We start from the raw sequence: 13,877 nt of genomic DNA on the forward strand, positions 1-13,877 counted from the left end.
AGCCGGGGCCCCACAGGCCTGGCCTGAACCCTCCTGGCGGGTCCTCAGACCCGGGACCCCGGACCTTCCCCTCGTCCCCAACCCCCACAATCACCTCGCCCGTCCCCCCTCCACGTGACAAGAGCCGGAACCGTCACTTCCGGCGGCGCGGACAGCGCGCCTGCGCGGGGTGCCGGGCCTCAGCGATCAGTTGGCAGCGGCGCCGCGCCGCCAACGGCCGCGAGTGGCGGGCGGCGCGGGTCCCACTCGGGCGGCAGCAGCGCCGCGGCCTGCGATCCGGAGGGTGTGCGGTCTGAGAGGTCCAGCCCACTCCCCGGAGAGGCCGGCCGCCACGCCCCCTCCCGTAGCTCCCTCCCTCGCGCCCTCCCGTTGGGCTCGCGCCCTCGGCGCTGAGTGAGGCGGCGAGGGCGCTCGGGGCACTGGAGGAGGCGGTGGCGTCGCCCCCGCACTCGGGCCCGCCCCCTCGCGCCCCGCCCCGCCCCGTCCCCGCCCTCCCCGCCGCCCTCTGCGGGAGCCGGGCAGCTGCAGCGGAGCCGCGGAGCGGGCGGCGGGGCTGGGGCAGTGCGCTCGGGGCGCGCGGAATGTGAGGCTCAGCGGGCCACAGCGCGCGCGGACGCTCAGAGGGGCGAGGGGCGGCGACCCCTCGAGGACGCCCGGCCGCGCGCCCGACCGGGGACTCGTCCTCTCGCTCGCCCGTGCGCGCGCCCCGCGCCCTCCAGCGCGCCGGCGGGACCATGAAGAAGTTCTCTCGAATGCCCAAGTCGGAGGGCGGTGGCGGCGGCGGAGCGGCGGGTGGCGGGGCCGGGGCCGGGGCCGGCTCTGGCTCCGGGAGCTCGTCTCTGGGGGTCCGGGTGTTCGCGGTCGGCCGCTACCAGGTCACCCTGGAGGAGACGCTGGCCGAAGGTACGGGCGCCCAGGGAGGCTCGGGCAGGCAGGTGAGGGAGGGCTGGGGTGTGGCGGTGGCTTCTCCCGGTCCTCGCCCGCTTTTCCCCTCGCCTTCTCGGCTTCCTCTTCTTCCCCCTTCTGCCTCGTCTGCGGGACCAGCGGGGACTCTTAAAGAGGAGCTCCGGCTTTCGTTCTTAAGCCGGCTTTTCTCGCCGCTGGCAGCTCTGAGCAGTGCTCGGTTCTCTCATTACAAGTTTAAGTCATTTTCAGTCCTTCTTGACGCGAGGAAATAAATAGAAAACGTCCTAGCGAGTGATGTGGTGTCATGATTGGGCCACTGACTCATTAGAGGGTCAGATCAAGCAAGATTGAGGCTCTGCTCTGCCAGCTGTGGCTCAGGCGGTGTCATGCGTTGGCTTCTTCATCCGAGTCTCCACCCGCGCCGCGGGGCACAGGACCCTGCAGCCCTTGGTGTCGAGCTTGGGTTTGCTGCTGCTCAGTCTTCAGGTGAAAAACAATATATTTCTGTGTATGCGCGTGTTGGTGATGATACTTTGCCCCAGATTCAGTTAGGTTGCTTTGGGGGAGCAGGTAAACTTGAAGTCCGTTTATCTTTGTTATTTAGAATCTTGTCTATCAGACAAGGCGCTATTCATACCATTTCAGTGTGTCTCTTTGGTAGTACTCTAAAAGGTGATATGAAGGCAGGTTAACTTTCACTTGCAAAGTTTTGTGTTTGGTCCTTCATTATCTTTCCCAGGCTTTGTCAGCAGTTGCAAGTCTGCTTACAAAAAGTTTACTCCATTGAAAAAAACATCCTACACTTTAGTTTTGTATTTCTTGTACAATTGGCTTGTAGAAAATACTCTCTCTTGTTTATTGCATGCCTTTGAGTTTTTAATTGCAGAGTATTACAAAATAAATACTTATTAAAATTCACAAGAAATAATTTGTTGATAAGTTGTTCTCTTAAGCTCCAAGGTTAAGAGAAAAGAAATCGAAGAGAGTGGTTTTGGTTCTCTGAAAGTCAGACGTTGTGGTTTGAAGACAGTAGACTGAGATCCACTTGTTTTTTGAAATGCTGCAAACACCCAAAGCTAATTAATGCAAGAGAAAAATCTGAAGGTTTTTGTCTATAAAATATTCTAAAGAGAAAGAGATCTTGAATTATTCAGGGATAGATGTCATCATTTTGCAAGCCATTGCTCCTAGTAATGAGCCTAGCCCAACCTTGGAGAGGTGGGAGGAGAATCCTTAGCTTCCCGAAAGAATGAATGTGTGGTGATTGGTCTTGATAGACAACTTTACTGTGCTGTAAAATTTCCTAGCTCTCTATTACATATGAATTTCAAGTGTTGGTCTAGATTGAGTTGTAGGTTTTAAGAAGACATGGCTATTGACTCACATGCTATACTTCTGTCTTTGAGTTGTTATAGTAACTGAAGTGTGGCTTGAGTAGTATTAACACTCACTTCATTTCACAAAATCCCAGATGAGTCTTTTTTTTTTTTTGAGGAAGATTAGCCCTGAGCTAACATCTGTTGCCAGTCCTCCTCTTTTTTGCTGAGGAAGATTGGCCCTGGGCTAACATCTGTGCCCATCTTCCTCTACTTTATATGGGACGCCCTCACAGCATGGCTTGATGAGCCGTGTGTTGATCCGTGCCCGGGATCCGAAACTTTGAACCCTGGGCCGCCAATGCGGAGTGTGCGAACTTAACTGCTCTGCCACCGGGCCGGCCCCCAAGATGGAACTTTTGTTTAATAGAAAGAAAACATTGATATTTCATCAAACTAGACTGGATTTGTAGCTTGTATCACTGCTTTAAGCATATCCTGTTATTACCCTAAGCAAGTCATTTTCAGTAAAAGATAAGTAATTTTGGGAAATGCCGATAAAAATGAATTTCAAATGGAGAGTGCTCACTCAACCACAAAAAAAATTTAAAAATATCTTTTCAAGCACTAATGTCACTGTTAGAGTGTTCCACTGACTTTTGCCATAAATTTGTCATTTCTCTTGGAAAAATTTGTAATCAAGTGCTAGGAGGAAGCAAGGATTGAAGAAATCCTTATTGGAAGATGGAACTTCCCCACCCAACACCCGGCTCCTGGGACTAGGCTTTTAGTCTTCTCTGGAGGGGAGGCCAAGGCTTAGGCTTTCTTCCATTGTGTATTTCTCTTCAGCACACACACAACTGAATTTATCTATCCTCAGTTTACTTTTTGATCCTGACAGTTCTTGTTTCAGATGCTTAATATCCTCTCTCCTTTACCGATAAGTGATGCCACAATTTAGACAACATGTTTAAGCACAAGTCTGGTTCACATTCAATAATTGACAGATATATTTGCCTCATTATAAGATTAGAGCAAGTGCTTGTGAAAAGGTGTTCGAGTTTAGAGTACCTGAACTGAGGAGAGGTATACCATTGAGTAGGAAAAGGGTAGAAGCAAAGACAGACCAAAAAACAAACTTGGTAGATTTTACATTTTTTGCTTGTGGTCACTGTTGTTTAAACAGGGCCAAGACCCTGTAGATGCTGTGCCCTGAGGTGTTTTTGCCAGGATCCTGCAAAAGGTCATCTGCAGATGACCTTTAAAGTGCCATTGTATTGATTTTGGGATATTGTATTGATTTTGTGGATACAAATACATTTTAACAAGTAGGTTAATTCACAAATATGGAATCCTCAAATAATGAGGATCAATGTATATGTATATATGTATGTATTTGTGTATATATACATGCACATACATATTTATATATTATATATATTTAGTTAAAAAACAGATTCCCAGGGGTATACTTATGTTGTATGTATAACTAAACTGTTGGAGTAGTTTCCTCTCTGAAATAATATATGCTTTTTATTATAATTTCTAGTTATATGTTTGAAAATGCTGACAAGTTGCACCTTTTTAGTTCTTGCTTAAAGTTTAGAGGACTGATAGCATAGTGGGGCATTTTCATGGTTTCTTTCAAAAACAATTTAGTTTCAGAAGTGCATCCTAACCAAATCCAACTTTGGGCTGTAGAAATGAGGTAGAGCCGTATGTAAATTTTAGCTTGAAACAGTGTCAGATTGTCAAGCACATATAATTCAATGTAACTTTCCATGTTTTTATTAAAACGTAAGACTGGCTTTTTGATCACATGCCTCCACAGGCCTTCAGTGCTAGTCAGAGGCATTTAATATTGATTGATAATGGGAAGACGTTGGTTCTCAAGTAGGGGACATCTTTTTCTAAATGTCTTTGGTACAAAGTGGCCTTAAATAAATGGGGAGCATAGAGACTGGGACACCATTCATAGTGTGTTGAGATAATCTAATCATGAGTTTTTGGGACTGGCTAGGAATGGTATTTTAAATGATTGGGTGGGTAAGACTTTCTGACATGGGCGTGGGAGTTGTTGGCACTGTCAGTAATTGGAGGCCAGGAATTTACTACAGAGTTCTGTAAAAGTAGCTCAGTAGTTCTCTCAAAGTTTACTGCTTAGACTGGGGTGAGTGGATTTAGGCTAAGTGTTAACCAATTCTCATTGTTAATTTTACAGGAAGGTAGTAAAATACATCTGATTTTGCAATGTAAATCCATAGGAAAATGATGGATTTAAGCATGATATCTCATTTGCAGAAATTGTCCTTGGCTACCCAGTAACTTGTGAGTTAAAGCTTCTGAGAGAGGACAGAGAGCAGAAGAAGGGGAGGATTTAACAAAAATATCAACAGCTGTTACTACTACATAACTATTTATTAAATGCATTTTGTGTGCCAGGCTCTGTACTAGGTGCTGTCTACACAGTGGAGAGCAAAACAGATCTTTCTTTGGCGTCATGGAACTTACAGTCTAGTATGGAAGATAAGTGTTAAACAAACAAAAATTATCAAGTTAATGTAGTTTACAATTTTGGTAAGTGTCATGAGAAGAAAGCACAGCATTTTATGAGAGAATAACTGATTCAGTTTATACTGGAGGATCAAGGAAGGCCTTTTTTGATATTTTAGTAGAAACCTGAAGTATGAGAAAAGTTAGGTAAAGGCAGAAGTGAGAAGGTGGGGGTGGTGTGTATGTCATGAAGAGAGAAGTCCCTATGTGGGGAAGAGTTTCAGGAACTGAAATATGCCTAGAGCTGTGGACTATAGTCAATGAAGCACATGATAGAAGGACCCAAGATGATATTGTAGAGGTGACCAGGATCCAGATCTTTGTATGCCACTTTTGGTTTTTAGATTTTATCTGAAAATGCAATGGGAAGCTACTGAAGGTTTTAAATTAGGGCAGTGACATGCTCTGATTTGTATTTTCACAAGATCGTTGTGATTGCTATATAGAGACTAGTTGAGAGGTATATAAATTGGATGATGGTGTTAAGATGGTGGCAGTGGGATGGAGACGAATGTTATAATGCTTGAATGGGAAGACCTGGTGGGAGATTGGATGGGGGGTGTGTGTGTGTTGTAGGAAGTGTGAAGAATGACTTTCTTATGCAACTCTTGGATGGAGGTACCATTTGCTGAGATGGAGAAGAGTAGAGAAGGAACACATTTTTGTGGAGGAGTTGGGAGGATATCCAGTAGTTCCAGACATGTTTAGTTGAGATATCTGAGAGAAAATAAATGTCAAATGGGAAGTTGAGTGTATGGTCTGGTACTCAGGAGTAGTGTCTGGGCTTAGAGACAGGTACTTCTGATTAGTGAGCATTTGGCTGTAATAACAAAGCCCTAGGAGAGGATGGATGTAGGGAGAGAGTGTAGAATGAGAAGGGGAGGACTCTCACTGAAGGACTCCTGGACTGAAACATTAGTGTTCATCAGAATCATTTGGAGGGCTTGGTAAACCACAGATTGCTGAGCCTGACCCCCAGAATTTGATTCTGTATGTCTAGCTGGGGCCCGTAATTTGCATTTCTGCCAACTTGCTCACTGATGCTGATGGGTGCTGGTCCAGGAACCATACCTTGAGAACCACTAATTTACATTAGGCAAAGGTTAAAAAGGACCTGCCAGAGAGGTATGAGGATACCAGGAGAATCTGATGCCTTGAAACTCAAGAGTGAAGGAGAAGGAGTGAACAGTTGTGTTGCCCAGAAGTCGTCTTACTTGATCACATTTTTTGGCCAGGTGTTCACGATTATACATGCTCAGTCCTTAACCTAGCTTTTAAATCTTAGCTCTGGTTATTTCCCGGTGATACTCTTTGCTCCAGCCACAATGTGCTTCACTCCCCGTTGTTCTGTGACTGAATCTGGTATTTACCTTTTGCCTGTGTAATCCTAGCTCCCTAACTGCTTCTTATGATCACTCCCTTCTTCCTGTGGACATTTGTAGCCATTTGCTTTTTTCCCCCTTATCACATTTAATCTTTTGTCTTGAGATGCAATTAGGTAAGCACTTGGAAACACTAAGGTGGTTATTATTGCTCCTGACTCATCTACCCTAGCAGATAGTAAAATTCTTGAGGCTAGAAGGACTCGGTATTAGTTGCTTTTGTATTAGACAAATTGCCTCGCCATGTCGTGGACATTGAAATACTTTTCAAAGAAGTAATTTTTGACCTTTTTTTTGAAACCAGATGGAGTTCTTCAATAGAATTTAAGACCTAATTTGCAAATTGAAAAGCACTACTGGAGGGCTCTTTAGTTCTTGTCCCATCAAAGGTCTTCTTACGCCAGGGGACCCTGAATCTTCTACTCTGGTGAAGACAAAGTGGATTTAATGCAAAGTGGAATTTCAGTTAGCCTCCTTGACACAGCAACGAAAAAAACTCCTGGATGCACCCTGATAGTCATCTTTCTCTATTGACATTATATTTTTCTTTATTGGGCAAAAGTGGCTGAGTTAAAAGAAGTATTGTTACGTGCAATTATGAAATTATTTTATATTCTACAGTAGATTTTGACAGGCTTTTTGGATGGTGAGCCTTTTGAGGGCAGGGCCTTTTTTATCTCTGTTCCTGTCCAGCATTGTTTTTGTTGTTGTTGAATTAAACTCTCAGGAAACATTGTTTCCTTTTTTATAACGTGGGGTTAATATCTGTTATGAAGATTAATAAATAATGTATGATATCAAAAGATAATGTGTGACAGTACCTAACAGTGCATGCCAAATCTCTCAGTAAATATGGGTCAGTTTTAAGTTCAGATTTGGTTATAAGCTTTCAGTGAAATCTGATTCTGGAATACTATTAACTTGCTTTTAGATTAGGTGTTACATTTATCCTGAATTAAGTATAACATTTATGTTTGTAAAAAAAATCTGAATCATTTTACTTAGATAATTATCATATGGCATTCAGCCATATATAGTTTTTAAGTTTCAATCAGCTATATAGGATTTTGACCTTGATAGCAGCATATGCTTTCACAATAAAATGAAAGTAATTTGCAGCAAAGGACATTACATAGAATCTTATTAACACATGCTCCTCTTTTGGGTTGTTTATGTTATCGTTGTAGGGATAGCTCCTAGGGCGTAATTTTGATTGTCCACTGATGTATTTTCTCTAGACATGGCAGTTTTATTCAAGAACAAGGTGCGAACACTAAAACAATTCCCAATTTTCAATATTTCAAGAAAACGTAGTGGAAATTATGCATTTATCTCCAATAAAGGTGCTAAATTGCACTAACGTCAGATTTCTTTTAGCTGTAGTCAACTTTGTGTGGTTAATACTGATATTCTCATGCTGAGCAGATTGGAAAGGTTGTCTTTGATTATTTTAAAAATAATGGAAATAAATTAATATTTGTAAGTATCTTTCCATCATTGGGTCCGCAGGAGGGAAAAATAGGAAAGGTCCTTGATGTTGTTAATATTAAGGAACATACTAGAAGGTAGAATTGATGTCCATCTTTACATTGATTCTGCATCTTCTTTAGTGTTCTTTACTAACCTTGTATATTATCTTGGTTCTTTTTCACTCCTTCTCTCCCATTTTTTTGGTCAAAACTTGAAGTAGAACATAAGCATTTATTAGAACACATTTGGTAGCTATCCAAATGATTAAAGCCTTAACTTGGAGTTCTGAAATTGAGAGTCCTGAACAGCAGTTTCAAAGCTGCATAGAGCTTCATCTGCAAGAGGTTGAAACTGCTTATTCCTTGGTTTGTCCTGCATCCATTTGGTGAACCATTCATCTACCCACAAGCTTACTATTTTACGGAACTGAGTTGGGAAGTTGAGTGGTTAATGACTGAGCTGTTTTAAATAGTTGGACACTTAGTTAGTTTGGAGATTCTCTGTCTGTGTGTATCATCTTTACAAATGAGATCAGTCAGCACATTTCTGCTAACAGTTTCAAGTTTCTCTGCAGGAAAGTGGTTGTTGGCCTTGCCGCAGAGAGGCTTTGTTTTTGGAATTTTTGGTCTGTCTTAGTCTTACAAGAATTCCAGTAACAGTAAGGGCATATTTGGGATGTAGCCTTTAGAGACTCATTTTGCAATGGATATTATCTTAAAATACAAAACAATTGTTGCTATTAGTTTGCCCATTTTAACATTTTATTAAATCTTTGAAATAGTGCCTTCTTGGAGACAATTATTAAAAAAAAGAAAAAGGCAAAACTTGGAGTCAGGCCAGTTGCTAATCCCAGTTATGCCACTAACTTGCATTGTGACATTTTGACCTCAGTTTCCTCAAGAAAAAAATGAAGTGGATAAAGATGAATCTGTAACATCTTTTTCCATTTTAGCATTCTCTGATTCTGTCTGTATAACTGATTCTTACTGCTCTCTCTGATAAGAGAGGGGCATGGGAAAGGAGGGATAACAATGAACAGTTTTAGGATTAAGACCGTAAGGAGAGGACTGTGTTTGATTATCATGCATTTGAGTGCTTTGGCAAGCTTCAATATAGGTTAGCAATTTATTTTTTATCCCACAGTATAAAATTATTTCTTAATCATTGGGAAAAAGTCTTTTCTAAGAAGTTGCCTTTTGTGGTACCCCTTGAGATAAGGGGATGGGTGCTCAAATAAGTTCTGTAGCATTTCAGAGTACTATTTAGTTTCAAAGGATATGCCACCTTAATTGCTTCTTTTGTCATTTTAATAATTTGTGTTCTCTGAGTGACTCATTTATAATATATGTATTTTGAAGGGTATCTGGAAGTAAAGAAACTGTCTTGTTTTTCAAGTTTTATTTGGAAAGAATTTATGAGGAAGGGTTATGGCAGTACTTTCTCTGAGTGAGTGTTAGAAAGTTTACCCATGATATGTGTGAAAAATTAGTTACTTTTTTTTTCAGTGCTGTCAGCTCTAGTTTGGGTCCCTAATACCTCTCACAAAATTACGTTCAACTCTTGTATTCCTTCCAGTTTATTCTTTCTGAAATGGACTTCTGATCACGTCATCCTCTTTTTTTTGCCTAACCCAATGAAGTACGAGCTCATTACTCTGGGATTCTGGGCCCTCTGCAGTGTGACCCCAACCCACTCTCCAGCCTTACTCTCTCACTCTAACCCTAGGCTGTGTTACTGCAGGTGTACTTGATGTTTCCTGCACTTCTGTCATGCTTTCTATTCCTATTTTTCAGCTTATGTTGTTACATTTGTGTAGAATGCAGACACCTGCCTCCCCCACTCTGTTGAAATTGGATCTTGCAGGATACATTTAAAATATAGTTACTTTCTTGCAATCTTTATTTTTCCGTGAAACCCTGTTCACAAACCAATAGGTGTAATTATGCCTTCCTTTGATGCCCTGTGTAGCAACTGTTATTTTACACAACTTTGTTCTATTCCAATAAAATATCCAATAAAAAGTTTCCTCTACAGCAAGATTAAAAGCTCCTATAAGGTATGGCTTGTACTAATCTTTTATCTCTTGCAGTGCTGTACTCATGATAGGTATTCAGTACATTTGTAAGAGATTGAGTTTTTGAATTGAAAAGCAGTTACAAGGCCTGTAAAAATTTACTGTAAAACAATTGGATAGCAACCGTATTTGACAAATCCAACTGTTCAGTTGATATAGGAGCAGGTTGGTCCTGTTCTTCAAGTTATGTCCCTTTATAGAAACTAAATAGAGATATTTGGTGATAATGTAAGTGCTGCATTATCTAGATGGATGAAAAAAATACTACCAAATTTATTTTTGGATTCCTAGCCTGTTTCATTTCTCTTATTATTACACAAATAGTACATCTTTGTTTTGTGGGTATAGCATTGCTCTTCTTATTAGATATGACTTTCAAAAATGTTCTAGCCTGAGTTCTCTTGACCCATGTCATTTTAAAAGAAAGCCACTACTGTGGGACAGAGAGAACAAGCTGAACAGGCCTAAAGTATGTGCTTCGAGTACCTAATCTTAAGTAACAATATTGGAAATGGTCCACTGGCTATGGCTTTCTCTTGAGTGGCTAATAGTACCCAGGCTTAATGGGATAATCATTATCTAAGAGAATGAGAGATTAGGAAGAAGGGGATCTCATCTCCTTAATGCTCTGGGGGAAGGAAACACGTGATCATTACTTTGGGGGAACCCTCTAACTAGTCTGTATGATATTGGAGGTGCTCATTTTCTGGGTAGAGAGACACTGAATTTTCTTTTGTATTAGGAAATTTGTAAGCCTGGCATAACAGATCAGAGGGTAGCACAGTAAGTCTTTATGTGGTGGTGTTAATAACTAATCATTATCACCCTCAACATTCTTCTGTTCCTTCTTTGGTTTCCTGGAAGAGAGGTTTCCAGCACACCACTTCCCCTGCCTAATTGATATGTTTACTTATTATTTTCCTTAATTTTTTTGGCTGGGTCATTGTTAGGGCTGGCTGGAGCTTTTTACACACTTAAGTATTCTCTTTTGAATGAGATTGTCAGTGGTTACTTTAAATTTTACTATTCATTTTGGAATCATAGATGTCAGTACTAAAATGACTTACATATAATACAGTAAAATATTTTACTTAATGAATGTTGTCAGGACTATTTTTCTAGGGAGTGGGATTATGCATCACTGGCCATGACCCACTTTTTCATTTTCTGGCCTGCATAACAGAATCTCTCGTACTGAATGTTAATGGTCTATTCTTTGTGTACAAAAAAATGATGCTACTGACTCATGATTAGTAGGACATGTGTTTTGAGTTATTTTTCCAGAAGTAGGATGTGTATATGCTTAGCTGTGCATAGGCTTTTAGTGGTCTCTTCTGTGATCAGTAACAGAAGTTTGTAAGATAGTTAACTGGTGTTGTATGCAGTAAGAGTTTTTTTGTTTACCAACTAGCCTAGTTCAAATCCTAGTGAATAGTTAACCAGATTGTTAAATCTTTGTTAATTTTTCATCTTTTAGCAAAATATTGTTTATATAATCCAAAGGAGAATTCTAAGGATCTCACTGCAAATTGATATATTTTTAAAAAATCCAGTGAAGCTAGCTGTTAAGGATTTTATGTTTTTCATGTCACTGAAGTGGAAACTTAAGAAATGTTGCAGTCCATGGGTTTTTAAAAAAAAATATGTGTTTTTGTATGGCACTTTGCCGATAATACCCTGTTCATAAGGAATGTTGGAAGTGAGTTTGCAAGGTTCTTTATGAATCCATAGTGCTCAAAGTTGAATGTAACTAATTTAATGTCCCATAAATTTCTAGCTTGAGTAACTCCTACTTAACAGATTCAAGTTTCAAATTTGTTCTCACCTTAGAGTAGCGGCTATCTTTCTTAATAAAGGCTACATGTACTTTAAAAAGTTGTGGTGGGCCATTATGGATATTGTGAGGTCAATTCTATTCATTTTTGCTTTTTGGAAGACTAAATACAGGGATGGGGATGGTGAGTGGCATACAAGAATCTGAATTAAAGGTAAGACCTCCTCATATTCCTTCAGAAAATATCCTAAATATTATATTAACTGGAGTTGGTGTTGTTGGACTAACAGTCTTTCTTTTAAAAGGCTAGTGTGTCGTGAAATCTCCCATAATTGTAGCAATTATCCAATTTTAGTTCCTTTATTTAACTATAAGAAAGTACAGTAAGGGATGAACCCAAAGTCACACTGTTAGTATTGCTTGTGGAGGGCAGCATTTAGGTCTCGTGAGTTTAATCGAGCACTCTTTCCACTACACATGGCCTCCTTAATTGACTCCTGTGCACATATTGGCGTTGGCCTTTGATTGGAGTGAGGACTTTGAGCAGACTTAAGGGCCTAGGGGACTTTGAATATTCTGAAGGCAGCTGGAGTATTAATGGGTGTCTGAGGAGTCTGAGGTGGAACAAGGTCATCCCTCAAATTTTTGAGTTAAAGTTTTCCCACTTGGCTCTTTCCTCAGGCCATCAAACCATGTGCTGCAGTTGTTTAAAATGAATATTAAAAAGTTTAATATTGCAGCTTCCCCCAAATTAGTCTGTTGTCTCAGTCTAGAAAGTTTCAGTACTAAATGAAGTAATGTATTTGTGAACTGTAAAGTAAGTAGCATAAAATCACATTACTTGAGCTTCTTCGGTTGAATCTAGCATAGCAATATCTAAGACCTCCTCTAGGGAAGAAGGAAAGTGAAAAGAAGAAGAGAAGTAGCTAAATTCTTATCCCCTACTTCCTTTTATCCCTGGTTCAAGGTTATGGGAACTTTAAGGCTTGGAGTCTGATCAGCTGTAATAACAGATCCTTTTTTGCATTTCATTTAACAAATTTATGCTACATTTATTCAAAATAAAAAGAAAAGAAATAAGATTCTTTCAGATTTTTATTTTATTGTAGCACAAATGCATTTGACTTAAACCTGGATTACTAAACTTCTGAGCAAAGGCAGTGAAATAAATTCCTATGGCATCATAAAACAATTTTCTTAAAAATGACATGACATCTGTGATACATGTGGCATATTTTATATACATGTAAGTGAAAAGTTAGAAAGGTGCTTGATCTATGATTTAAAAATATTAAAAGAGAAAATTTCTTAATATTTTTCATTAAACATGGAATTATCACCATTATCAAGAAGCATTTATCTAGTGTCTGTATTTTTTTTAAGTAGACAGAGGCTTTTGTTTATTTTTATTGAGCTAACATTGGTTTATGACATTATATAAATTTCAGGTATACATAATTATGTTTGGACTTCTGTATAGACTGCATCGTGTTCACCACCAAAAGTCTAGTTGCAGTCCATCACTGTACACATGTGCCCCTTTACCCCTTTCTCCCTCCTCCTACCCCCCCTTCCTCTCTGGTAACCACCCTTCTGTTCTCTGTATCTATGTGTTTGTTTGTTTATCTTCCACATATGAATGAAGTCATATGGTATTTGTCTTTCTTTGTCTGACTTATTTCACGTAGCATAATACCCTCAAGGCCCATCTGTATTGTCGCAAATGACAAGATTTCATCTTTTTTATGGCTGAGTAGTATTCCATTGTATATATATACCACATCTTCTTTATCCATTCATCCACTGATGGGCACTTAGGTTGTTTCCAAATCTTGGCTATTGTGAATAATGCTGCAGTGAACATAGGGGTGCATATATCTTTTTGAATTAGTATTTTCATGTTTTTTGGATAAATACCCAGAAGTAGAATAGCTGGATCATATGATAGTTCTATTGTTAATTTTTTGAGGAGTCTCTATACTGTTTTCCATAGTGGCTGCACCAGTTTACATTCCCACCAGCAGTGTATGAGAGTTCCCTTTTCTCCACATCCTCTCCAACACTTGTTATTTCTTGTCTTGTTAGTTATAACCGTTCTGACAGGTGAGAGGTGATGTTTCATTGTGCTTTCAATTCGCATTTCCCTAATAGTTGGTGATGTTGGACATCTTTTCATGTGCCTGTTGGCCATCTGTATATCTTCTTTGGAAAAATGTCCGTTCAGATCCTCTGCCCATTTTTTAATCAGGTTGCTTTTATTTGTTATTGTTGAGTTGTATTGAGTTCTTTACGTATTTTGGATATTAACCCCTTATCGTATATATGATTTGCAAATCTCTTCTTCCATTGGGTAAGTTTGGGAGAAAGTCTTTTCGTTTTGTTGATGGTTTCCTTTGCTGTGC

General features: G+C 40.2%; 1 protein-coding gene across 2 annotated transcripts in view; it reads left to right on the forward strand.

The window, feature by feature from the left end:
* The first annotated feature begins 237 nt into the window (after positions 1 to 237).
* BMP2K (BMP2 inducible kinase) overlaps positions 238 to 13,877 on the forward strand; it is a 128,179-nt gene continuing 114,539 nt past the window's right edge. The window contains exon 1 of one of the 2 annotated variants that reach the window (XM_058547344.1): positions 238 to 903. In XM_058547344.1, coding sequence (XP_058403327.1) covers positions 735 to 903 — 169 coding nt within the window. In that variant the 5' untranslated portion in view covers positions 238 to 734. The remainder of the gene's footprint in view (positions 904 to 13,877) is intronic. The other variant, XM_058547345.1, reaches the window with a different exon arrangement.

This window comes from Diceros bicornis, chromosome 8, assembly GCF_020826845.1.
Source record: "Diceros bicornis minor isolate mBicDic1 chromosome 8, mDicBic1.mat.cur, whole genome shotgun sequence".
In the NCBI taxonomy this organism is placed as follows: Eukaryota; Metazoa; Chordata; class Mammalia; order Perissodactyla; family Rhinocerotidae; genus Diceros; species Diceros bicornis.